Source organism: Hemitrygon akajei, chromosome 26 (assembly GCF_048418815.1).
Source record: "Hemitrygon akajei chromosome 26, sHemAka1.3, whole genome shotgun sequence".
Taxonomy (NCBI): domain Eukaryota; kingdom Metazoa; phylum Chordata; class Chondrichthyes; order Myliobatiformes; family Dasyatidae; genus Hemitrygon; species Hemitrygon akajei.
In genome coordinates this window covers 33,934,277-33,960,030 of record NC_133149.1, presented here as the reverse complement: position 1 = coordinate 33,960,030, position 25,754 = coordinate 33,934,277, and the positions used below count along the sequence as shown (strand labels likewise).

Here is a 25,754-nt window from a genome sequence, read left to right as displayed (position 1 = left end):
GTATGTTTAAATTATATTTTGTACTGTGCTTAGTGATCAATACCATCTAACTAATAAGGCAGTGTGTGAAATACAGAATGAGATTTCCTTACCAGTGGAAATAAGAGCTTGATAATCAACACAAATGTATTACTACTGACTAATAAACCGGGCTCCAGCACTATCTTGGCCTTTTCCCTTTGTTTCATACAAAAAAAACACAGGAGGCAAATGATGAGTTTTCTTTCAGCAGGGATCAGGGCATAATTAGTTTTTGGCAAAAACATAACCTTGCTATTCAGAAGAATAAATACTTTCTTAGAGAGGTTGCCCACTGACACACTGCATGCCTCAACCTTTTCTCTTCAGAAAGTGAACCAATTGTATGCCAAACTGATTCGTCCTGATATTTTGCAATCCAGACTTGTTAGCATCCTACAATGCTATTACCTTTTACTTCTGCTTTTGGAATTTTGCTTGTGGCTCCTCATAACTGAGCCATTCACTAATATAAATAATTCAACTGCTTTCATGATTGCAATAAGCTTGTGAATTAACTATCTTATGCCTCCCCCACCTGTGTTCTGATGAATGACCATCTTATATGATGACCTCGCCTAAATATCTATGTCATGAAGTTCAAAAAGGAGTCATGCTATCTGTGGGTATATATAATCAGTCAAGTTAAGGCAATTGAATCAGAGGCATTTCCATTGATTGGACTGCGGCAAGTTCATTAAAATTATCTTTTCAGAACAGGCTTGATTTTGATTTGCTGTTGTTTTGATCCTTGTTGTGCTGAGCATTGTGGACATGCAATGTTGGCGCTGAAATGTGTGGTGATACTTGCAGGCTGCCCCAGCACGCCCTTGAGAGTGTTGGTTGTTAACACAAAAAATGCATTTCACTGTATGTTTTGATGTACACATGACAAATAATATTGAATCTTTACAGAAGAGAGCCTCAGATTTAGTAGATTGCTTCAGTAGATGAGTTAACTTCAAGATCCTTTACTGTGCAAGAGCAGATAATCTAAGAATTAGCACATTAAGCAAAACAATACAGGTGTCCCCTGTTTTTTGAACACTTGCTTTACAACACCTCGCTGTTATGAAAGACCTACATTAGTTACCTGTTTTCGCTTACAGAAGGTATTTTCACTGTTACGAAAAAAGGCAGCGCGCGTGCTGAGCAGCCAAGCTCCTCCCCCAGAACTGCATTCTAGCCGGCATTGCTTAAATACGTGCCTGTGAGCATCTGTGCTTTATGTCGATTTATTTTGTGCATCCGTTAGCAAGATGAGTTCTAAGGTATCGGAAAAGCCTAAAAGAGCTCGTAAGGGTGTTACACTTTGCGTAAAACTAGACTAATAAAGCATTTCGATCACGATGAATGAAGTAAGGACATAGTGAGTTTGGCTAAGGGTTTGTGAAAGTTGACGAAGATGATGTTGAAGGTTTTGGCATCCCATGACCAAGAACTGACAGATGAAGAGCTGATGAAGAGGAAAGGATGACAATTGAAACCGAACGTAGTAGCGAACGGCCTGAAAGTGAAGTCATCCAGGAACTGAACATGAAGCAATTGCTTGAGATTTTCGCTGCAATTGACAATGCTGCAATGATTGCAGAAAAGTATGACCTTAATTTTGAAAGGGCATGTAGGTTTAGGGCATATTTGCAGGATGGTTTGAGTGCTTACAAAGAACTGTATGATAGAAAAATGCGCGAGGCTAAGCAGTCAAGCATACTGTCATTTTCCAAGCCATCCACATCAGCCAAGCAGATGACAAAACTCGACCTTCAACATCAAGGCAGGCAGACACAGAAGAAGGTGACCTGCCTACCCTGATGGAAACAGATGACGATGACATGACACCCTAGTGTCCCACCAACCCAACCTCCGACGACTCAGCCTAACACACTATCATCAGTGTCCTCACTGTCTTCCCGATTCCGGTAAGCGAAACTACACAGGACATACATTATTTCTACTTTATATAGGCTGTGTATTTTTATGTGTTATTTGGTACGATTTGACAGCTTCATAGCTTAAAGGTTATTGGAAAGAGTGCTTCTGCCAAGAGCGCTTGTACCAAGCATTTTTGCCACGAGTGCTGCCGGGAGCGCTTGCGCTGAGTGTTTTTGCCGTGAGCGCTGCCAAGAGCGCTTGTGCTGAGTGTTTTTGCTGCGAGCGCGGCCGAGAGCGCTTGCACCGAGTGTTTTTGCCGCGAGCGCTTGCGCCCAGTGTTTTTGCCACGAGCGCTGCCGAGTGCTTGCGCTGAGTGTTTTTTGCCGCGAGTGCTTGCGCCCAGTGTTTTTGCCACGAGCGCTGCCGAGAGTGCTTGCGCTGAGTGTTTTTGCCGCGAGTGCTTGCGCCCAGTGTTTTTGCCACGAGCGCTGCCGAGAGTGCTTGCGCTGAGTGTTTTTGCCGCGAGCGCATGCACCCAGTGTTTTTGCCACGAGCGCTGCCGAGAGTGCTTTTGCCAAGTGTTTTTGCCGAGAGCGCTTGCGTGAGATTTTCGCTGCGGTGGACAGTTGCTGCAATGATTGCAGAAAAGTACTCCTACTTTATATAGGCTGTGTATTTATCAGATCATTCCTGCTTTTACTATATGTTACTGTTATTTTAGGTTTTATGTGTTATTTGGCATGATTTGGTAGGTTATTTTTTGGGTCTGCGAATGCTCACAAATTTTTGCCATATAAATAAATGGTATTTCACTTCTTCACTTTACGACATTCCGGCTTACGAACCATTTCATAGGAACGCTCTACCTTTGAATAGTGGGGAAAACCTGTACACTTTTTTTTGTTCAGGATATACACAAAGATACACTAAGCTCCATAAAAGTCTGCAAAGCACTGGTCCTCTACCAGCCAGACTAGTGACATCCCTAGTTTGAGTGCACCACTTGAAATGAACTTGAACAGGTCTGACCACAAAGGCAAAGTGGAACTGAAAGCTGATTTACACTGGAGATAGAAATAGGAAAATCTACACCTCTAGTGCCAGACTGTCCCTAAATACAATAAGTGGAGTAATTTGGTAAGATACTGATGAATAAGAAAGGAAAGAATAAACAAATGCAAAAGCAAAGAGTACTATTAGGTTGGCAAAATGAGTGCCAACTATCATTCAGGAACTCATTTGGAAAGATATTAGATGTTGGATTGTGATTACAAGTTATAAGGCATTGCAAACTATGGAAGGATGAAAGACTGCTGAGCTAAGTTTCAGGTGGAACTGATCCAGAAATACTATATTATTTTTTAGGTGCTAGGAAAAAGGTGAAAAGAAATACACCCACAAATGGTAAAATTCTTGCAGGGAAAAGAAATGGATCTACAGATGTAGCTACATAGATCTCTAAAATAGGGGTTCCCAACCTGGGATCCATGGACCCCTTGGTTAATGATATGAGTCCATGGCATAAAAAAGGTGGGGAACCCCTGCTTTAAAAGGAAATGGAATTCTAGAAAATTAATTTATTTTAAGATTAAATGCTGCAAGACTGCTTGGGGATAAAACCTCATCAGCGAGGGACAGGACTTTTACTGGGAGGATGATAAAGTACTAGAGCTAAACTGGTTTTATCTGTGGTTTGGGGGAGAATTGCTGGAATGGTCGTTGAGACAAAGATTTCTGCAGTCTTTGCAGTGCAGAAGTCAGAAGTCACTTGACTTCAGATTCTTCATAAAAATGTCACACAGCACAAACATTACAGAGGACAGGGAAAACAGATTCGATAAAAGTGAATGGATGAAAGATTATGTGGGAGTACAGTTGAGGGAGGAAATAGGGAGGGAATAAAGGGGACATGAGATATCATTGAAAGATATGGTTCAGCAGAATCCTAAAAATGTAGGCAGCAGGTAATTGGGTGACCATCAGGAAAGGGAGAGGAGATGGGTGAGGAATGCAGGATTCCCCCGCAGCCATTCACCTCAGCAACAACTGTTATCATTTTGGATGCTGTTGGGGGAATAACTGGAGAAGGGCATTAGCCAGGTCTGTAGCACATCAACTGGTTCTAACGCATAGAAGGGAAGTATGGAGACAAGGAGTGCTCTAGTATTGGAAACTTGACAGATAGGAGATTCTTTGGCCATACATAAGACTCCAGGATGGTGTGTCTTCTCCCAGGTGCTGGGATCAAGAATGTCTTCAAGTGGTTGTGAAACGCTCTTAAGGGGCAGGGTGAGCACCCAAAGGTCAATATACATTGGTACTAATGACACAGGTAGAAAAGGGGCTGAGATTCTGCAGAGTGAATATAGAAAATTTAAAAAACAGGACATCAAGGATTGTAATCTCTGGACTATTCCCAATGCCATGAGCTAGTGAAGTTAAGAATAGGAGGAGAGGGCAGATGAATGTGTGGCTGAAGAGATGAAGCATGAGGACAGGATTCAGATTCTTAGACTACTGGAATCTCTTCTGGGGCAGGATTCACTTGTAGAAGAGAAAAGGGTTGCATCTGAACCACAAGGGTAATAATACCCTGGCTAGAGATGGCAAAGTTATTATGGGGATACTGAAAGACAGGATCTATCTGCATTTAGATATTTAGATGTATTAGGGTTCATCATCATGACTTTGCACATGGGAAATCGTGCCTCTTAAATTTGATTCACTATTCACAAGAGGATTGATAAGGGCAGGGTGACAGACATTCTCTACGTGGACTTCAAAGGTTTCAAAGGTACATTTAATGTCAGAGAAACGTATACAATATACATCCTGAAATTCTTTTACTTTGTAACCATCCATGAAAACAGAAGAGTGCCCCAACAAATGAATGACAGTTAAATGTTAGAACCCCCAAACCCCCCACCCCCAGGCTCCCCTCCCTCCCGCATAGGCAGCAGCAAAGCATCAGACTTGTAGTCATTCACTTCTCATTCACCCGGTAATTCGACATACCACAGGCTCGTGCTCTCCCTAATAAGGGAAAAAGAGGTGTCCCCGTTCCCTGGACTTTAGCACAGTCTTTGCCTTTGATAACGTGTCATGTGGTAGGCTGACAAGAAGGTTAGAACACATGAAATCGGAGGTGATCTAGTGAATTGGATATAAAATTGATTCGGTAGTAGGAAGCAGAGGCTGGTAGTCGAGGGTTGTGTTTTCAGTTTGGAGGCCTGTGACCAGTGTTGGGGCTCAGAGGCTGCTGGGTCCTGCTGACTGTTATTAATAACATGGGTAAGAAATTTGGTGAGATGATCAGTTAAGTTTGCAGATAACACCAAAATTAGTGGTATGAAGATTACTCAAGGTTACAACCGAATATAGATCAACAGAGAAAGTAGGCAAAGGAATGGCAGATGAAATTTAACCCAGACAAGTGCAAAATGATACATTTTGGGAAGTTAAGACAGCACATACAGTGAATGGCACGGCCCTAGACAAAATTATACAACAGAGAGACCCAGGCATACAAGCATTTAGTTCCCAGTGGAAACACCATTAGATAGAGTGGTGAGAAGGGGAGATGGCATGCTTGTTTTCATCATATAGGGCACTGAGAACAACAGTTGAGATGTCATGTAACAGACAATAGTGAGGCTGTACCTTAAGTGCTGTGTGCCACTGTGGTTGCTGTAGATAGATGAGAGTAAGCTGGAAAAAAAAAAATCACAAGAATGCTGCTGAGAATAGAGGGCTTGAGGTATAAGAAAAGAATGCTTTCTCTGGAGTATAAAATCATGAGGGGCAGAGATAAGGTATACATTCAGTGGAAAATTTAACGGGTACACCTGTACACCTGCTTGTAAATGCAAATGTCTAAATAGCCAATCACGTGGCAGAAACTCAATGCATAAAAGCATGCAGACATGGTCAAGAGGTTCGGTTGTTGTTCTGACCAAACACCAGAATGAAGAAGAAATGAGGAAGTGACTTTGACCATGGAATGATTGCTGGTGCCAGACGGGGTGGTTTGAGTATCTCAGTAACTGCTGATCTCCTGGATTTTCGTGCACAACAGAGGTTACAGAGAATGGTGTGAAAAACAAAAAAAAACACCTCGTGAGTGGCAGTTCTGTGGATGAAGATGCCTTTTAAGTGAGAGAGGTCAGAGAAGAATGGCCTGACTGGTTCAAGATGACAGTAACTCAAATAACCACACGTTACAACAGAGGTGTGCAGAACTGCAACTCTGAATGTACAACATGTTGAACCATGAAGTGGATGGACTACAGCAGCAAAAGACCACAAATATATACTCAGTGGCCACTTTATTAGGTACAGGAGGTACCATTCTTTTTATTCCAGAGTAGGCAAGTGTAAAACTACAGTGTACAGGTTTAAAGTTGGAGATTTAAAGGGGACCTGAGGGGCAAGTTTTTCCACACAGGGTGGTACGTATAAGGAATGAGACGCAAGAGGAAGTCGTAGGGCTGAGTATAATTACAATATTTGAAAGAGATTGGGAAGGTCCATGGGTAGGAAAGGTAGAGGGATATGGGACAAATGCAACCTGGTTGGTATGGAGAGGTTGGGTCAAAGGGTCCACATCCATGCTAAACATCTCTATCACTCTAAGTGTCCCATCCTTTAACTGATAATGTTAATATTTCACTAGGTTTTTGGGACATTGAATCTTTCACCACTTTAATACAGAAGCAGATCTATAGTGGTTAGAACGGCACTGAATAACTAAATGGAAAATAACAGTAAAATGGTACATGGAAATGAAAAATACTTATGCATAACAGATAGACGTTACACAGTTGTAATCACAAAAGTGCTTCTTCCGTACTGTTTATCAAGACACGACGCATACCATGGCCAAAGGTAACTTTGTATTATAGAAACAGAAAATCTATAGCACATTACAGGCCCTTCGGCCCACAGTGTTGTGCTGACCATGTAACCTTCTCTAGAAACTGCCTAAAATTTCCCTACCGCATAGCCTAGTTTGCTAAGCTCCACGTACCTATTTAAGTCTCTTAAAAGAACCTATTGCATCCGCCTCTACCAGCTTTGCTGGTAGTGCATTCAACGCACCCACCACCCTCTGTGTGGAAAACTTACCTCTGACATCCCCCCTTGTACCTATTATACCCCCTCGTGTTAGCCATTTCAGCCGTGGGAGAAAAAAGCCTCTGGCTATCCACACGATCAATACCTCTTATTATCTTATACACCTCTATCAGGTCACCTCTCATCCTCAATCACTCCAAGGAGAAAAGGCTGAGTTCACTCAACCTATTCTCATAAGGCACGCTGTCCAATCCAGGCAGTATCCTTGTAAATCTCCCCTGCACTCTCTCTTTAGTCCACATCTTTCCTGTAATGAAGTGACCAGAACTGAACACAGTACTCCAAGTGGGGTCTAACTAAGCTCTTGTATAGTTGCAGCATTGCCTCACGCCTCTTGAACTCAATCCCATGGTTGATGAAGGCCAACACACCATACGCCTTCTTAACCACACTGTCAACCTGCACAGCAGCTTTGAGTGTCCTATGGACATGGACCCCCAGATATTGCAGATCCTTCACACTGCCAAGAGTCTTACCATTAATAATATATTCTGTCTTAAAATTTGACCTACTTACATTACTTTTTAATTCAATATTCAGGTCTTGATTCTTTCCTTAACAAATAATTTTAAGTTTCAGTCACTCTTCTGTTAGCTCTCTCAGAACTCAGGATTACTCAACTGGGTTCGCGAATCAGTGAGACTAGAGTTCCGAGGCAGAGTATTTGGGGTCCTATCATTGATGAGTCTTGAGTTCCAGGCGGGTCCTGTGGTTGATGACAAGGATCGAGGCCTAAGAGTCAAATCGGAAATCAAGGTCTGTTGGCCAGAGCACAGAGTCTGCAGATCTCTGCAAGTCCACTGAGTAGTCAAAGGCCCAATGTCTGCGTGTCTGTGTCAAAATCTGTGTCCGCTGAAGGCTGAAGAATATGACTGTCTTGGGGTGACAGAACTGTGCACATGTGTGTGGGAGGAGGAACAGGGCTTATTTTGCTGTTTTGTTGCTTGTTGTGTTCGTTTTGAGTTTTGTGTTGTTTTGCTAAGCATTGCGGTCATGCTATATTGACGCTGGAATGTGTGGCGATACTTGCAGGCTGCCCCCGCACACCCTTTTCACCGTCTGTTTCAATGTACATGTGACAAATAAACTTGAATCTTGAAACATTCTCATTCCACTGAAAAATAAGACTCACACCTATAGCTATCGAACATCAAATGTTTAATAAAGCAGCTTTCACTTCGAAGCCAGTCACCCTTCAAACCACTGCAGCCTATTTAACATACATTTATAAGCAACGCCAAAGATAAATTGTAAGTCACATTGCAAGGTTAAATGTCAGTCAGAAGATGATGACATTGGTATTTTACAATGAATCGTTTCTTTGTGCAGCTTACAAATAGCCAGTAGCTGCAAATGTCAGGATACATTACTTCAACCAATTACAGTGCAATTCTACACAATGACAAAGCAAGTAATGAGGTGCAGACTTTATTAAAGGATCGGGCATAATCTGCACCATAAAAAAGAAACAATGAAACTGGGGATCTCTTATTAAAGGCTTTATTTTCTTCATTTTAAGGATACTTAGAAATTGTTGAGAGATACGTTACTCAATACAAGGTCCAGCTATTCTCAAGTTATACAGCAGTTCTGCAATGATTGGAACCTGAACAACATTACTTTGTTACTTCCCATCTGCATCATTCAGGCTCCAATATGAGGTAAGCAGCAAAATAAAATTTGTTCACCTATTTAAATTTCAAGCAGGTTAACATTTTCAGCTTCTACATTCCTTCAAAGTTAATTTTAACTTTGGTTAAGTGTTTGATCTGTTCAAATTTGGTCAGACTCTTGTTGCTTGAAAGATGCTCCCTTACTGTCAGATTAATAATTAGTATCAGCTTGTTACTCACTGTACTTCCCAGTAAAGTTAAAAAAAAAGACTGGATTGGTACAGCATACATCATGTCTCTCATTAGTTTTGAGTTTAGTAAACATCTGTGGTGTCACTCAAGTCTAGATATGCATATTTAATTGGAGAACTCAAGTGTAGGATAATGCTACCAGATGCACATCACACTTGCTGCCCCTGGAAATGTTTATAATTGACCCAAAAGTACTTGAGCTGAGTCTTTCAAAGCATAGCTTCCAACTGTATTAACCACATCACTTCAAAGTAGCTCTCAGATATGTTATTGAATGAGCAAATGTACCAAATTTATTCATTTAATAGACTAGTTCTGAGGGGCAGACTGCTGCTTTCCTGGAGCAATCACACTCAGCTGATGCCAACCAAAATGACACCACTAAGGGTAGAAGTAGATTCTTCTACATACTGTATGTAGCCATGCTTCTTAAGCTCCTTGGCACTTCCCGTATATCCATCTAAGAGAGAGGAAAGCAGTTTCCTTCTCCATGAAGCCTGCATTTCTGTCACCCTCAGAAAGGCTTTGCCCCTCTTGAGCTGTCTTGCCATTGTTATCTGTTACTGCTGACAAACACTGGGAGTTTCATCAGGTGCAGACCCCTCTAACTCACTACCCAACCTCTGTGAAGAGGACGTCGCCACTCATGGGCTGGATGTAGATAAGGAAGTGGAAAGTCAAAGGTGAATTAAAGAAAAACACAATTTCTGTTAAGGTCAAGTCATGATTACCAAATTTAACTGGAGGGGGATAGTTTGTTGACTATATGGATTGTTAGAAATATCTGCATGACTCTGCATGAAGATTCATGATTGGGCTGTTCCTTTTGATACATAGCAAAAAGTTAAACCTGGGTATATGGAGCATGCTTTCAAATAGATCAGAAGAAATATAGTATTCAAACTGGGAAAGGGAGCAAAGGAATAACAGATGGAATTTAACTCAGAAGTGTAAAGTGATGCATTTTCTCAAGTTAAGTTCAGGCATTACAGTGAAAGGCAGAGTCCCATGTAGTGTAGACGTATAGAGACACCATATAGAGGTACCATTGCAAGGACCCCTGAAAGTGGCAACACAAGTACACAAAGTGGCGAAAGTGTATGGCATGCTTGTCTTCATTGGTGGAAGCACTGAATACAAGGGTTAGGACGTTATGTTGCAGCCTGACCATACACTTCCCTACACTATATTCCATCTGCCACTTCTTTGCCCATTCTCCCAATCTGTTCAAGTATCCCCAGAAGGGTCAGTTCCAGAGAACAAAGATTTTAGATAAATTGCAAAAGGCCAGAAACAATATTAGAGAAAATGTAAGCTGAGAGTTACTGTAATCTGGAATGCACTGCTTGAAAAGACAAAGGAAGCAGATTCAACACATATTTATACCACTGCTTGTCTTATAATAGTGCTAGTCACACTATACTGTTACACATAAACATGCACCTTGCACTTTATGTCCACCTGCCAATCTACAGGCCATGGCACTCAGGGACATGCTATTACTTTATGACTATGTGCTGAATCATAACTGTATGTGCTGTGTTTTGCACCTTGGCCCCAGAGGAACTATACTTCACTTAGCTGTATACATGTAATAGCGATATACTTGAACTGCAGGTAAACATGCAGTTTCTGGATGTACCAGCTCACAGAGATGGTGGAACTAAAAGCTAAGATCTACTGTCAGATAGTTAAGCTGCAGGGATGGTTAAGTTGATCCAGTTTCACTGGGATGAGCCATCAAGGAAATGTGGTGAAAGGGGAATGGAAATTAAGCCATCTGAAAATTGGATTAAAGAGCTCAATCTCAAGCTCACAGCTGCGAGAAGGAAAGTGAGATGCAAGCAGACATGAAAGGGTTCTGGAGAAAAATACCTTGATGCTGAAAAGCAAGTAGACAGATTTTAGAGATGAAAGAAGAGTTACACATGAAAGGAAAGTTAGAGATAGCTGGTTGTTGACAATTACTTTTTCCTCCAGTACAGTGGGTATAAGAGCAGAGCCATCAAAAGAGCAGAATCTTAAGGGGAGATTGTCACTAACAATGGCTGAGTGTCAGTATGGAAAAATAACAGGGTGTGTAGCAGATTAAGGTCATAAGCGAAAGCTGCAGAGGTTGTGAGGGACTCAAGAGAAGCTGGGATTCGTACTTAGGAAAATATAACAGCAATCTCAAACTTTGAGTCAAAAGCACAAGTTCTTCACATCATCGAGGAAGTGAAACCAAAAGCAGAAGAGGGGTAATTGACAAGGTAGTTGAAAGTAAAGATATTATATCCTGATTGTCCAACATTTCAGGACAATGCATCAGGATGTAACAGTAAACAGAAGGAAACATGAAAAACTTTAGTAAGGCAGGGATGGTAGGATAATAATCACTGGAACTTAATGCAAAGAGATGAGAGGCAACAGAAAAGATTCCGAGGAGTGATAAAAAGGTGAATACAGAGAAAATATTTCCAATTTTTGCGAAAACTGAGGACTGAAGCTGTAGCTTCCAAATAAGGGGTTATGAACTTTGGATGGAGACGTGTTTTAATTCTTCTGTTACAGGGTCTAAAATTTTGGAATGTCACAGAGGGCTGTGGAGGCCAAGCCATGGAATATTTTCATGGTAGAGATAGATTTTTGGCAAGTCAAGGCTTATAGAACACAGCAGTACAGAACAAGCACAGGGCATTCAACTCACAATGTTGTGCCGAACCAGCTAAAAAGCAAGTCAAATACACCCAAACGTTAATCCCTCCTACCTACACCATTGTCCATAATCCCTCCATCTTCCTTACATCCATGTGCCTATCCAAACATCTCTAAAAAAAACATCTAATGTACTTGCCTCAACCACCATACCAGGCAGTGCACTCCAGGCATCCACAACTCTGAGTAAAGAAAACTTACCCCTCACATCCCCCTTGAACCTACCCTATCTCACCTTCAATGCATCCCCACTGGTATTAGACATTTCAGCTCTGAGAAACAGATACTCTCTGTCCACTCTATCTATGCCTCTCATAATCTTGTAAGCCTCTATCAGATGTTTTCTCAGCCTCTGACGATCCAGAGAAAATAAGCCAAGTTCATCCAGCCTCTCGTGGTATGCCCTTTAAACCAGACAGAATCCTGGTAACCCTCATCTGCACCTTCTCCAAAGCTTCAACATCCTTCCTATAGTGGGGCAACCAGAACTGTGTGCAATACTCCAGATGTAGTCTCGCCAGTTTTATGAAGGTGCAACCTCCTGACTTTTGAAGCGTCCTATAAGCTTTCTTAACCACCTTATTGGAGCTATGAACTTGGATGTCAAGATCTCTCTGTTCAGCAACACTATTAAGGGTCTTGCCCATTACAGTGAACTGTCTTCTTGCATTTGCCCTACCAAAGTGTAACACCTCACATTTATCTGGGTAAAACCCCATCTGCCATTTCTCAGCCCGTTATCTGCAACTGATCTATATTATGCTGTATTCTTTGCCAGTCTTCTACACTATCCTCAACTCCACCAATCGTGGTATCATCTGTAAACTTACTAACCCACACCTACATTTTCATCTAGATCATTTATATAAACTACAAACAGCAGAGGTCCCAGCAGAACTCCACTACAGACCTCCAGCCCGAATAAGTCCCTTCAACTACTACCCTCTGTCTTCTAAGCAAAAGCCAGTTCTGAATTCAAATAGCCAATTTGCCACAGAACCCATGCATCTTAATCTTCTGATTTGCTTCCCATGAGCGACTTTGTCAAATGCCTTACTAAAGCCCACGTAGACAACATCCATTACCCTACCCTCATCAATCTCTCTTGTCATCTTATCAAAAAACTCGATCAAGTTGGTAAGACACGACCTGCCACCCATGCTGGGTTTCCCTAATTAGGCCACAAGTTTCCAAATGCTTATATACCTAAGAATTTTCTCCAGCAATTTCCCTACAACTGACGTGAGACTCACCAGTCTATAGTTCCCAGGATTTTCCCGTTCCCTTCTTAAACAGAGGTACAACATTAGCCACTCGCCAGCCCTCTGGGACCTCACCTGTGGCTAGAGAGGACACGAAGATACTGGTCAAGGGCTCAGCAATATCATCTCTTACTTCCATCAATAACCTAGGGAAAATCCCATCAGGCCCTGGGGATCTTTCCACCTTAATGCTCATTAGGAGGCCCAACATTTCCTCCTCCTTGACCTCTAAACACCCTGACTTACTTATACACACACCACTGATCTCCTGCTCCTCCATATCCTTTTCCTTGGTAAATACTGAAGCAAAGTAGTCATTAAGTATCTCACTTGAGTGGTCCCACCCTCTCCCTACTCATCCTCTTGCTCTTGATGTATGTATAGAATGCCTTGGGATTGATCTTAATCCTACTTGCCAATGACTTTTCATGGCCCCTCCTCCTCCTGGCTTTCCTAATTCCCTTCTTTAGTTCTTATCTGACTTCTTTATACTCATGTCCTTCGTTTGATCCCAACTTCCAAAGCTTTACATACTTCTCCTTTTTCTTCTTGAATAAATTAATCACCTCTCTGGGCATCAACTGAACAACTGAAGCCATAATCAGATCTTTCATGATCCAATCAAATGAACAGCAGGCTTGGTGGTGAGGCACAAGGAACCCTCCTTGTTGTGCAAAATATTTGCAATGCAATATCCTGAGTAGACCAAGCCCTCATGCCGTGGTGTCACTTGTTGCAGCTGACCAGCGGAGGGTACACCAAAGGTGGTGTGAGGTGGAGCACAGCACTGCAATACATGCTGGGTTGAGAACTGGCCCCTCCCATTAGTGCTGCTCTCCAGCGTTTGGTCCCGGGAAGACAAGTTGTTAGACTATATAACGTGGATTCCACAGAAATGGAAACTATATTGATTAATAGATTTAGAGTACTGTCACCATGTGGATGGCAAGGAAAATAAGGTAGTGTATAACAGGTTCATCACTGATTAACGACTGCTCAGAAAGCATGAGGTTGGGGCTGTTTGTAGACAAAGGTGGAAGAAAATTAAAATATAACCAGCTCAAAGTTTTTGAACAATCACATTCAGAAATGATGAGTGGAATTATACTTTTTATCACACTGGAATGTCACAAAAATTTGTCAAAATATTTAGGGTTTAGTTATTTTGAGGAGAACAAGTCACAGAACAAAATTAAATAAACTGTAAGACAAAGCACCCCGGCTTCAGAAAGTGGAAAGAATTGCATTTGTTTTGTGGTTGAAACCCCTGTGTGCTTCAGTTACCTTTATATTCACCTTGAAAACATGTCTTCTCACATGATTAAACTAATTTCCATGACCAAATAGGAAGCACGCTCGATTTATTCATCAACATCTTAATAAGGATTACTATTCCATTTTGGTAATGTAAAATTGCTTGGATTGGTGTCAATGCCTGGATTCCTAGGGTAAAACTGTTGGCAGGAAAATAGTCTATCTGATTTGGATAAGGAATTAAATGTACACATGGCAAAAAAAACTGATGTTTCAATTTGGAGAAACCTAAATGGAAAGGCCAACATTCTCTTCAATGCCACAGTGTAAGTCAGAGCACTTCCATTTAAATTATTTTTTCTTATCTATAAAATGGTAGGTTTTGAAGTAGCAAGGGAAAATATAAGGTATTAGAGAAAGGGTATCAAGGAGCAAATCTTGAAAACAAATCACTTGCCTTTCTGGTAAATCTTCATCTGGCTGATTTAAGTAGTAACGGATGAAAAATCGCTCCGCATCTATCCTTTCTCCTGCAACTTTACTCCCATTTAATAGAATAATAGATGGTAACCTGTTTAGAAAAATGAAAGTCTTTCTTCAAATTGGTTTTGATGAATTAATAAACCATCAGAAAAAAAGATGACCTTGCTCCAAAATTAAACGATTTATTATAAAAAGGAATTGAAATTATTCTCTTCTTAATAAACTTGAGCTCATCTGCAATTTTGCCTTTTATATTTTCTTTTACTAAGTCCCATTTCCCAAATAGCCATTATGAAAGGCATTGATCGTGTGGATAGTCAGAGGCTTTTTCCCAGGGCTGAAATGGTTGCCACAAGAGGACACAGGTTTAAGGTGCTGGGGAGTAGGTACAAAGGAGATGCCAGGGGTAAGTTTTTTACTCAGACAGTGGTGAGTGCGTGGAATGGGCTGCCAGCAACGGTGGTGGAGGCGGATACGATAGGGTATTTTAAGAGACTTTTAGATAGGTACATGGAGCTTAGTAAAATAGAGGGTAATTTCTAAGGTAGAGACATGTTCAGCACAACTTTGTGGGCCAAAGGGCCTGTATTGTGCTGTAGGTTTTCTATGTTTTAGTGTTTCTATTATGTCTGATCTACATTAGTTCCTGTTCTGGGAATGTTCATGCTTAAAATTTCTCATCCTTGATTTCAAATTTGCCCATTCTCTAACCTACTCTGCCATTACAATCCTCAGGTCTTTGCACTTTTCCAAGTCCAATTTTCATGATTGCAGCTTTAATCAAGTCACTACTGGTAGCCATGCCTTCAGTTGCTCTGAAGCTCTCTACCTGGAGGGGCCAGGGTTTTCTACGTCTTAGTTCTTAAAACCTGAATGTTTAATCAGGCTGTTGGTTATCTGTCTACATAAACCTGGCAGCTTTGCTCACATGTTGTTAGATAATACTCCTGTGAAGCAGCTTGTGTAATTTTATAATGCAGAAGGCATTGTATAAATGTAAGCTGCTGCTGCATAATTCTTAAATTCCTTCAAAGATGAATCAGAAGACTGCTTAACAAATGAAGAAAAATGAAGGTGACAAAGCTAGCAGGAATATAGGATGATTGCTCTGTAAACAGGCAGAATACAGACTGCTAGTCAATTTGTTGCTGGATGATTTTAAAGATAAACAGACACGCTCTTCTGAGCTTCCAATCATCTCAATGCATTTTACAGTCAGTAATGTGATAATGATCGGACAAGTTAAGCAATGCTAATTGATGAATAAATACTGGCCAGAATACCAGGTCAATTCCCCCGCGCGCACCCTTCTGAAAAATAATGCTATGGAAACTTTTGCAATGACTTGATAGAGCAAATGGTTTAGCCATAACCCACCACATCTCTGACAATGCAGCACTCCTCAGTACTGACTGAAGAGGCCACCTAATTTTTGCGTTCAAATCTTTGAAGTGAATTTCAAATGCCATCGCCTGATCCACTAGAAAAGGTGCTACCCATGGACCCACTGCTGAGATGTGCTATCGATCATCATGACATACTGTAGGACTGCAACATTTTTTGCTCAGATGTACATAGATAAATGGTATGTGAAAGTAAGGTACGGGGGGGGGGGGGGGGGGGGGAGGCAGAATTTACGTTTAACATCTGACTGGACTGAACAATGACACTGACAATTGTAAACTACAAATTACATGTTCAGCTCTGAATTACAGAAGCAAAGCAAATTTTAAGATGCTTAAAATGAAACTGCACTGACATGGTTAACAGACATAAACCAATAAACCATTAAACTACAGCCAAACATTTAGAAAGAACTAAACACTGCAAGAATGGATAGGGGCAGCCACAACAAAATAAACATCTCTCACCCAAAGCAGCATACCAGCCTAATACATGCTTTCCTTTGCAGTTGACATCAAAGGAGTATCCTCCATACACCAAGCAGAATACAAAATTTGCCACATACTTTCCCGGCATTCATGATGAATAAACTCTTCCCAGGCTTCCATCCAGGTACAGGTATCAACTTTAACCAATGCTTCGATGACAAACTCTGTGATCTCTGTCAGGGATGATGCCTGGACATGTCTAGTCAGGTGGTTAGGTTTCCTGGTTTTTCCATCGGCCCTTTTATGGGCCTGATTGGATTTTCTTCCCTCAGAAAGGCAGGGTCCATCAGTAAAGACCTCTAACACCCAGGGCATGCCCTTTTCTCACTGTTACCATCAGGTAGGAGGTACAGAAGCCTGAAGGCACACACTCAGCAATTCAGGAACAGCTTCTTCCCCTCTGCCATCTGATTCCTAAATGGACTTTGAAGCTTTGGACACTACCTCACTTTCCGTTTTTTTGCACATTTAAAAATAATCTATTCAATATATACAATTAATTTACTCATTTATTATGATTTTTTTCTCTCATAGATTATGCATTGCATTGAACTGCTGCTGCTGAGTCAAAAAATTTCACGTCACATGCTAGTGATAATAAACCTGATTCTGATTGTAGGCATTTTGTAGGAACGTTGTGCATAATCGTCTTTTTTCTTCGTGGAGATTCTCTGGGTCCTAAATAGTTCATGCAGGGTTAATCGAAGTAGAAAAAACCGCTCTGCTTTGGGAGGCGTAACGGTGGCTGTTATTGTTGAGGTATAATGGCCCTTAAAAGAGCCGATGGAAAAACCAGGAAACCTAACAATGAGGAGGAACCTGTCGCTACCACCTGTCTTCCCTATATTTCCACAGTTTCTGGAAGGATCACCAGGATCCTGAAGAAATACCAGATTAATACCATCCACAAACCCATAAGGAGGCTCAAATCACAGCTTTAATGGGTCAAAGATGACCTGGGACTCAGGTCGGCTGGCGTTTACAAGATTCCCTGTGAATGAGGAGCTGTGTATATTGGCCAGATGAGATGCATGTTGGAAACTTGCATCAAGAACCACAGGTGATGTATCTGGTTTGGTTACCTGGAGAAACCGGTGGTAGCAGAACATTGCATTCACAATGGTCATTGGATTGACTTCGACAGCACAAAACTACTATGTCGCATCAACGGCTTTTGGGACCGCCTGGTGAAGGAAGCCATTGAAATAAAACTAGAGGAAAAGAATTTTAACAAAGACAGAGGTCTTGCTCTAAGAAAGAACTGGAATTCAATTGTAAACAAGGTGGGACAGTGGAAACCTGATTGAGTGAGGACTAACCAATCAGGAGGTACAGACAATGTGGATATAAATACCACTGGACTAGACATGCCCTGTAATCATCCGATGAAATGTTGGTTAAAATCGATGCCTGTACTCGGCTGGAAGCCCGAGAAGAGTTTATTCATTGCCACATAAGTGTTCCCACACCCGCAGGCACATGCACCACACCACTGATCCAAAGCATACTCTCCAGATTGATTACCTAGCTATGACAAGCTTGCGTCGTTCCTCCTCAGAATAATTCTGCAGTAATGGAATTCCCAGAAGTCTCACTTCCTCCAGTTTAGGAAATGCTTTGAATTTATCAATGTCATCCCATGAGTTTAGTCCTATTAGATAACAGTGCTTTATTAGTAGTAGCAATTAACATTTGAGTATTCTTTTACTTGTAATATATCTAAACTTTGAAACTGATCTTAAATTGACTCATGGCTAGAAAAGAAAAAAACCTATATATTATTTATTTAGCGATACAGTGTGGAATAGACCCTTCCGCCCCTTTGAGTCACTCTGCCCCAGCAACTCCCCACAATCCCGATTAACCCAAACCTGAGCACAAAACAATTTACAATGACCAATTAAGCTACTTGGTGCACCTTTGGACTGTGGGAGGAAATCAAAGGACCCAGAGAAAGTCCACGCATTCCACAGGGAGGACATACAGAGATTCCTTGAACTCAGAATTGAACTCCAGAATGCCCTGAGCTGTAATAGTTTTGCGCTAACTGCTACACTACCATGGTGCCCATGGCCCATTTTGCCTAGATGTAATCAAAATAAAGAAAATATATTGAGAAAAATAATGTTTTGAAGGCAGATCTTTTGGATTGGATGAACTCCAGCCTAGAACATGAAAGAATTAGTATGGAAAAGTCATATTAGTTGATCAAATTTAAAAAAAAACTCCTTAAAGATAAAAATTAAACTAAAAGTGCATGGAATTCAAGACGACATAGGTTGGTAATTGGTTCTGAAAGAGAAAGTTCTCCAATTGGTTAACATAGCAAGTGGGGGTTATTTCAAAGGAACTATTAGCATCAGCTTTTCACCAGATATATTAATGACTTGGGAGATGTGAGAGCTGCATATACAAGGAAGCAGACAATTTTAGAGAGACAATAACTATGCAAATGTCAGCAGGAAGTTACAAAAGGACAAAGTGAATAGGTGCGAAGAATTGTGAAAATAGAATTCAAAGTAGGCAAGGTTAAAGATTCAAAAAGATAAATCAGACTTGATCTGACAAGGACTTTTGTACTGTAACATTCTGCAAATGTTGAAATTAACTGGAAGAACACTGGGCTAGACAGAGCAAGTCTAGAAATACTCAGTAGGTCAATCTTGAGCAACTAACTAAATAACACAGCAGACAATAAAATATTAAAAATGTATCAATTTAAGGACGTACATCTTGTTTTCAGTGTGTCAAAGTACCTCTGAGGAGACGTGTTATGAAGCAGGCAGCACTAAGGAAAGGTTATTGTGTACATTACAAGATAATCAAGAGACAGAAAACAGATTTTTTGGATGGATGGTATAAAGGGCTCAACAATTATACTGAGAATGCTGTTCACTTAAATCAATAGATCTAGATGTAGCCACAGGAAGCAGCTATTGAACTGGGCAGATAAGAGAAAAGGGGTAAAAATTTACTTAAATTCTGATGAAAAGAACAGTAAAAGGAAGTACAAACTAAAAAAAGATTAATTAAGTTGAGTGGTTGACAGTACAGATGGGAGAAATGAAACTAATAAGCTGATATAGGATGGTGCTGACACTGGATGTATAAAGAGGGCATTTTATTTTTCACTTGCTGAGGATTATAAGATGCACTGTTTGGTGTCAGATACTACCATATCATTTTAAAACAGTTCAAGAAAATTTCATGAGGACAGATCATTCCTATACCATAAAAACAAAAGTTTTGCAGACTGTGGAAATCCAATCACTAGAGGAGCTCAGGAAGTCAGGCAGCATCTCTGGAGAGGAATAAACAGTTGATGTTTCAGGCTGAGACTCACTTGCAGTGGTGCAGGTTCCATTAGCTCAATCACTTATACTAATATATACTACTCTCCTAAATTAACTACATAAACTTCTCAGAGGATAATCCATAGAATTTACTCTTCCAGGAAGATCAATAATTTTCTCAAGATGAGGTACTATTTTCAATAATGTTCTGATAGATAAGACTTTGTTACCCCTGAAATAATCACTTCAGTAAATGGAAATTGTCCTTAAAAGACAAGGAAGACTGAGGCAATAATAAGATCTATGGATAATAATTTCCAATCCAATATTTTGTAAAACTGACAAATTGACTCACAACACTGAGAGACACAGGAATGAAATTTTCAATAAATTTATGTGCAACATCCTGGGAAAGGTTTCACTGATGACACAAAGGTTGGGGGTGTTGTGGACAGTGTAGAGAGCTGTCAGAGGTTACAACGGGACATTGATAGGATGCAAAACTGGGCTGAGAAGTGGCAGATGGAGTTCAACCCAGATAAGTGTGTGGTGGTTCATTTTCGTAGGCCAAATATGATGTCAGAATATAGCTTTAACGGCAAGACTCTGGGCAGTGTGGAGGATCAGAGGGATCTTGGGGGTCCGAGACCATAGGACACTCAAAGCTGCTACGCAGGTTGACTCTGTGGTTAAGGCGGCATACGGTGCATTGGCCTTCATCAATCGTGGAATTGAGTTTAAGAGCCGAGGGGTGATGTTGCAGCTATATAGGACCCTGGTCAGACCCCACTTTACTGTGCTCAGTTCTGGTCACCTCACTACAGGAAGGACTTGGAAACCTTAGAAGGGGTGCAGAGGAGACTTACAAGGATGTTGCCTGGATTGGGAAGCATGTCTTATGAGAGTAGGTTGAGTGAACTTGGCCTTTTCTCCTTGGAGCAACGGAAGATGAGAGGTGACCTAATAGAGGTGTATAAGATAATGAGAGGCATTGATCGTGTGGGTAGTCAAAGGCTTTTTCCCAGGGCTGAAATGGCTAGCACGAGAGAGGATAGTTTTAAGGTGCTTGGGAGTAGGTACAGAGGAAATGTCGGGTAAGTTTTTTAAACGCAGAGTAGTGAGTGCGTGGAATGGGCTGTCAGTGATGGTGGTGGAGGCAGATATGATAGGGTCTTTTAAGAGACTCCTGGATGGATACATGGAGCTTAGAAAAATAGAGGGCTATGGGTAAGCCTAGGTAGTTCTAAGATAAGGACATGTTCAGCACAGCTTTGTGCTGTAGGTTTTCTATGTTTCTGTAGAAGCAGTGTTTGGGTTATGGTTAGAAATAACGGGTTCTTTGGAATGTGAGCCGTCCAATGAGGGGAGTGTGTTTTTGTGTTGTGTGTGAGCTGGGTTCTTTGTTTGGCGGGAGATGAAGAGAGGAGACGCTGGGGAGAACTGGTCATAGGATTTGACCCGGTGGGGGATCTTGATTCGATGGAGCAGGATGCCGAGGTCTACTGAGGATCAGTGACTTTTGGAAGAGTTGAGCTCCAACTTGTGCACATTTGAATGTTTAATTATGATGGGCCCTCTTTGTTTTTTTCTTTCTTTTCTTTACTAACCTTTTAGTTAAGATTCATAAATATAATTCTTTTGATCGTATGCAGTGTGCTGTCTTGTTATTTCTTGGCACTGAGCTGTAACAGGGTAGCAAATTACACAGCATCCACACAAACCGGGATTTAGGGTGGGAGAGCTGTCTCAATCTCTTGGGTTTGGTGGGACTGGAGTGTGTCTTCCCTGGACTTACACAACCAAGGAAACCGGGGGTTTCATATGCAAACTAGTTTGAATGTTTTCTAAAGTTTCCATTGACAAAAAAAATCTTTAATCAGTATTCTAAGCACAATGAAATAAAATATTCAAATTGCATTTCATACCTGAGTTATGAAGATTTATCGATCGCAGATTTTGGAAAAGTCGTGCCAAAGTTGCCTGTGAATCCATTATGCTGACTAGAGGGTTGTTCGCTAGGATTAATGTGTCCAGACCTGGGAACATCTGTCCAAGCTTGTGTATCTCTGCCCAGTCGGCAAGATTATTGTCAGTAATATGTAGGAGTCGAAGTGATGGGTAGGAACAGGGTGACAACAAAACTGCCGTGTAGTCATTAAAGCACAGGAAGAGTTCCTCTAACCTGCATTTGAGGGGGAATAGGAAAAAGCAACAGAACACAAATAAGAATATAGCAAAGAAAAACAAAACAAGGAATAGACCAAAAAAGTGAGTACCACTTCAACACACACAAAATGCTGAAGGAACTCAGCAGGTCAGGTAGCATCTATGGAAATGAATGAACAGTCGACGTTTCAGGCCGAAATCCTTCTTCAGCACTTAAAAGGAAGAGGGAAGATGCCAGAATGAAAAGGTGGGGGTAGATGGAGGAGGACTAACTCGAGGGTAACAGTGAAGCCAGGAGCTGGGAAAGGTAAAGAGCAGGAGAAGGAGGAATCTGATAGGAGAGGTGAGTGGGCCATGGGAGAAAGCATAGGAAGGGCACCAGTAAGAGGTGATAGGTAAGGAGAAGAGGTAAGAGGCCAGAGTGGGGAATAGAAGAGGAAGGAAAGAGGAGGGGAATTTGGAAGGAGAAATTGATATTCATGCCATCAAGTTGGAGGCTATGCAGACAGAATATGAGGTGTTGCTCCTCCACCCTGAGAATGGCCTCATCCTGGCAAAAGAGGAGGCCACACACTGACATGTCAGAACAGGAGTGGAGATAAGAATTAAAATGGTTGGCCACCGGCAAATTCCACTTTTGGCAGATGGAGCAGAGGTGCTTGACAAAGCGGTCCCCCAATTTACATTGGGTCTCACGAATGTAGAGAACCCCACATCGGAAGCACCGGATACAATAGACAACTCCAACAGATCCTCACCTGGAAAGACTGTTTGGTTCCCTGAATAGAGACAAGGGATGAGGTGAATGGGCAGGTATAGCACTTAGGCCACTTGCAGAGATAAGTGTGGGGAGGGACAAATGGACAAGAGAAACATGGAGGGAGCAATCCCTGCAGAAAGTGATGGGGGGTGGGGAGGTAAAGATGTGCTTGGTGGTAAGATCCTGTTGAAGGTGGCGGAAGTTGCAGAGAATGTGTTGGATGCGGAGGCTCATGAGGTGGTAGGTAAAGACAAGAGAAACTCTATCACTGTTAAGGCAGTGGGAAGATGGGGTGAGCGCGGATGTTCGGGAAATGGAGGAGAGACGGGTGAGGGCAGCATCAATGGTGGATGAAGGAAAACCCCATCCTTTGATGGAGGAGGACATCTCTGATGTCCTGGAAAGGAACGCCTCATCCTGAGAACAGATGCCTCCCAGACAAAGGAACTGAGAAAAGGGAATAGTATTTTTACAGAAGACAGGGTGGGAAGAGGTATAGTCAAAATAGCCTAAGAGAGGACAGCGTGCTCTTGTGATTTATTCATCAGTTGAAGAAGCCAGTACAACTCTTATAAATGGTCCTCAGAAAACTGGGATTTACACTAAATTTGTAAATCTCATTCATTTTACACGTAATCTGAATTACATTCACATTTTTCATATCACACCTGCAGGACATACATATAAGCAAACAGCTGATAAATTCTATCTCATTCCTTTGGAATCCTGAAACTCTTCTTCACACATGCAGGTATTTCATGCAGTAAGATCAAAAGCAAGGGTAGAAATGATGTAATGATAGATAAAAGGGCTTTTGGTTTTCTTATTTGGGTAATATTACATCAGAAATATATTTTTACAAAATAGAATTATTCTTTTAAGTGCTCATTTCACTTTATTTTGTATACAGTTATTAAAAACCTGCATTAAAAAATATAACATATCTGGAAATAGGCTGTTGATGCTTATAGGAACAGGATAGCTTGAGGGTGCTATTGTAACCCGTAGCAGGACATACACTACACAGGAACAAATTAACAAATTGTGGTGAAACACAAATAGATCAAAAGTACAGGCGCATGATAAATATCACTGCAAAGTCATACAGATACATGAATCCGGCAAGGTCATGTTACACTTCTAAATCTAAGCAGTTATCCAACAATTATACATCACGGGCCTTATCTGCATATAAAACCTGTAGAAACTCAATCATGCCCCTTTGCAGATCTTGGAGAATTAATTCTCCTTATTGCTTAAGAATTAGAACTGAAGAGTGGAGATTAGAGCAAGAGCTTGACTTAAAACAAATGTACTGCTCCACAAAGGAAAAATATCTTACAATGTGCAGTGCTAATCTCTCCAATACATTGTTCAAGCACCAGATGCTTGTTATAGGAATCATTTATGCACCACATCGTAATATTGGAAGTGATCTGGGACTCATCCACCTTCTTATTCAAGCTCGACATATATCATGGAGCCATAGTGAAGAAAAGAGGAAAAGCAAACTGAACTATTCCTTAAAACAAAATGTCAAAACACTGTCAGTTATATTACACCTGTCAGTTAGAATTCACTTTTTCTTAAAGACAATTGGAAGATTAAAATGCCAAATGATTAAGAACACTACATAAATCAAATTGATGATGGCATTTAATATCAAACCTGTTTACTCCCTGACTGAGGGAGCAGACATTTTGTGAATAATTCAGCTAGGAGTTTATAGCTGACCAAAAGTGATGTACTGTACAAGATGCAGAGCTGCTCCTAGCTATTTCATCTTTAACATTCATACATAAGATTGTTAAGATTTGAAGTTTGAATGTAAGCTTGCTACCTTAACATGTAGGATGGGTAAAAGTCTTATTCTGTACCGTGAAGATTAACTGTCTGTCAAAGCTTTTCTACTTAACTCACTATTTACATATAACAATGATTTTCTAATTAACGTCCAGAAATAAAGGTAAAGGTAAGAAAGAGGAAACTGGTAGCTCATTAGCATACTTCATGTTTTTACAAATACTGCATACACAGATCATATTGTAACACCCAGAGACTTCAATAGGCTTAGTTAGAAACATTTCTTATATGCTGTACTGACCTTTTTAAATACAACACTGACATCTAGTGGTGAAGTTCCATACTTCAAATTATTATCAACTATAAATGAGCAAACTTCCAACTCAGAATCAGAACCAGTTTTGATATCACCGGCATATATTGAGAAATTAGTTGTTTTCCAACTGAACCCTTATCTATAATTAAATAGAGACAGAGAGCAGGGTGGAGGATAGTGGAAGCATGCAGGCAAGGCGAGAAGAGTACAGGTAGGGAACTGGTGATTGGTTGAGGGTAGATTAGAGGGCTGGAGGTGCAATGAGATTCATATGTTAGTAAAAAAATAAAAGCTGTTGCATCTAAATTCAAGACTACATTACATCCCAGCAGGAAAATGAAAGTAACACAAAAACAAAGGTTGGCTTGATGGAGGAGCAAAATAATAGTTAAATATTTAGTTAATTTGGCTCTTTAGTTAGAAAAGGAAGAAACTGTGAAAAGTGGGAGAGTAGCAGAAGGTACAAAGGCAAAATGTACAGTAATTCAGAATTCCTACCCTGGTAACTCCTGCAGAAACGTGTGAATGGTTTCCCATGAAAGCTTGGTATTGTTGAGGACAAGTCTCTGTATTCGTGAGAAAGAGGTAGCACATGTTGAGTCTAACCTGGCCTCAGTCAGCGGATTCGAGGTGAGATTTAGAAAGGTCAGATTGGCGAGATTTGACACAATTTTACTGATCTGCAAATGCAAAAGGGAAGATTAGCAGAATTGGGTGTTAGAAGCATGAAGTGACCAGTAGCTAACCTATTGTAATTTAAAAGTAAAATATATCCCATAATTATCAATCTAAGAATGACTTGGATAGCCTCAAGCAACAATTCTTTTGCCATTGCTGTCTCCCTTGAGGGTTGATGCTACCTGGCCCACAAAACCAGTAAAAGGATAAAATGCACATTAGTTCTGCACTTCTTGTTCATGCAGTGACTACCCATATTATA

At 40.9% G+C, this 25,754-nt stretch overlaps 1 protein-coding gene across 4 annotated transcripts in view; it reads right to left on the bottom strand.

Moving 5' to 3' along the window:
- Nucleotides 1–25,754, bottom strand: part of LOC140716843 (tubulin-specific chaperone cofactor E-like protein) — a 58,749-nt gene that overhangs the window by 7,183 nt on the left and 25,812 nt on the right. For 3 of the 4 annotated variants that reach the window (XM_073029808.1, XM_073029807.1, XM_073029810.1), the window contains 4 exons: nucleotides 25,313–25,494; nucleotides 21,695–21,951; nucleotides 18,001–18,127; nucleotides 14,559–14,672 (listed from right to left, as the gene is read on the bottom strand). In XM_073029808.1, coding sequence (XP_072885909.1) covers nucleotides 14,559–14,672; nucleotides 18,001–18,127; nucleotides 21,695–21,951; nucleotides 25,313–25,494 — 680 coding nt within the window. Of the gene's footprint in view, nucleotides 1–5,273; nucleotides 5,599–14,558; nucleotides 14,673–18,000; nucleotides 18,128–21,694; nucleotides 21,952–25,312; nucleotides 25,495–25,754 lie in introns of those variants that run through there. The other variant, XM_073029809.1, reaches the window with a different exon arrangement.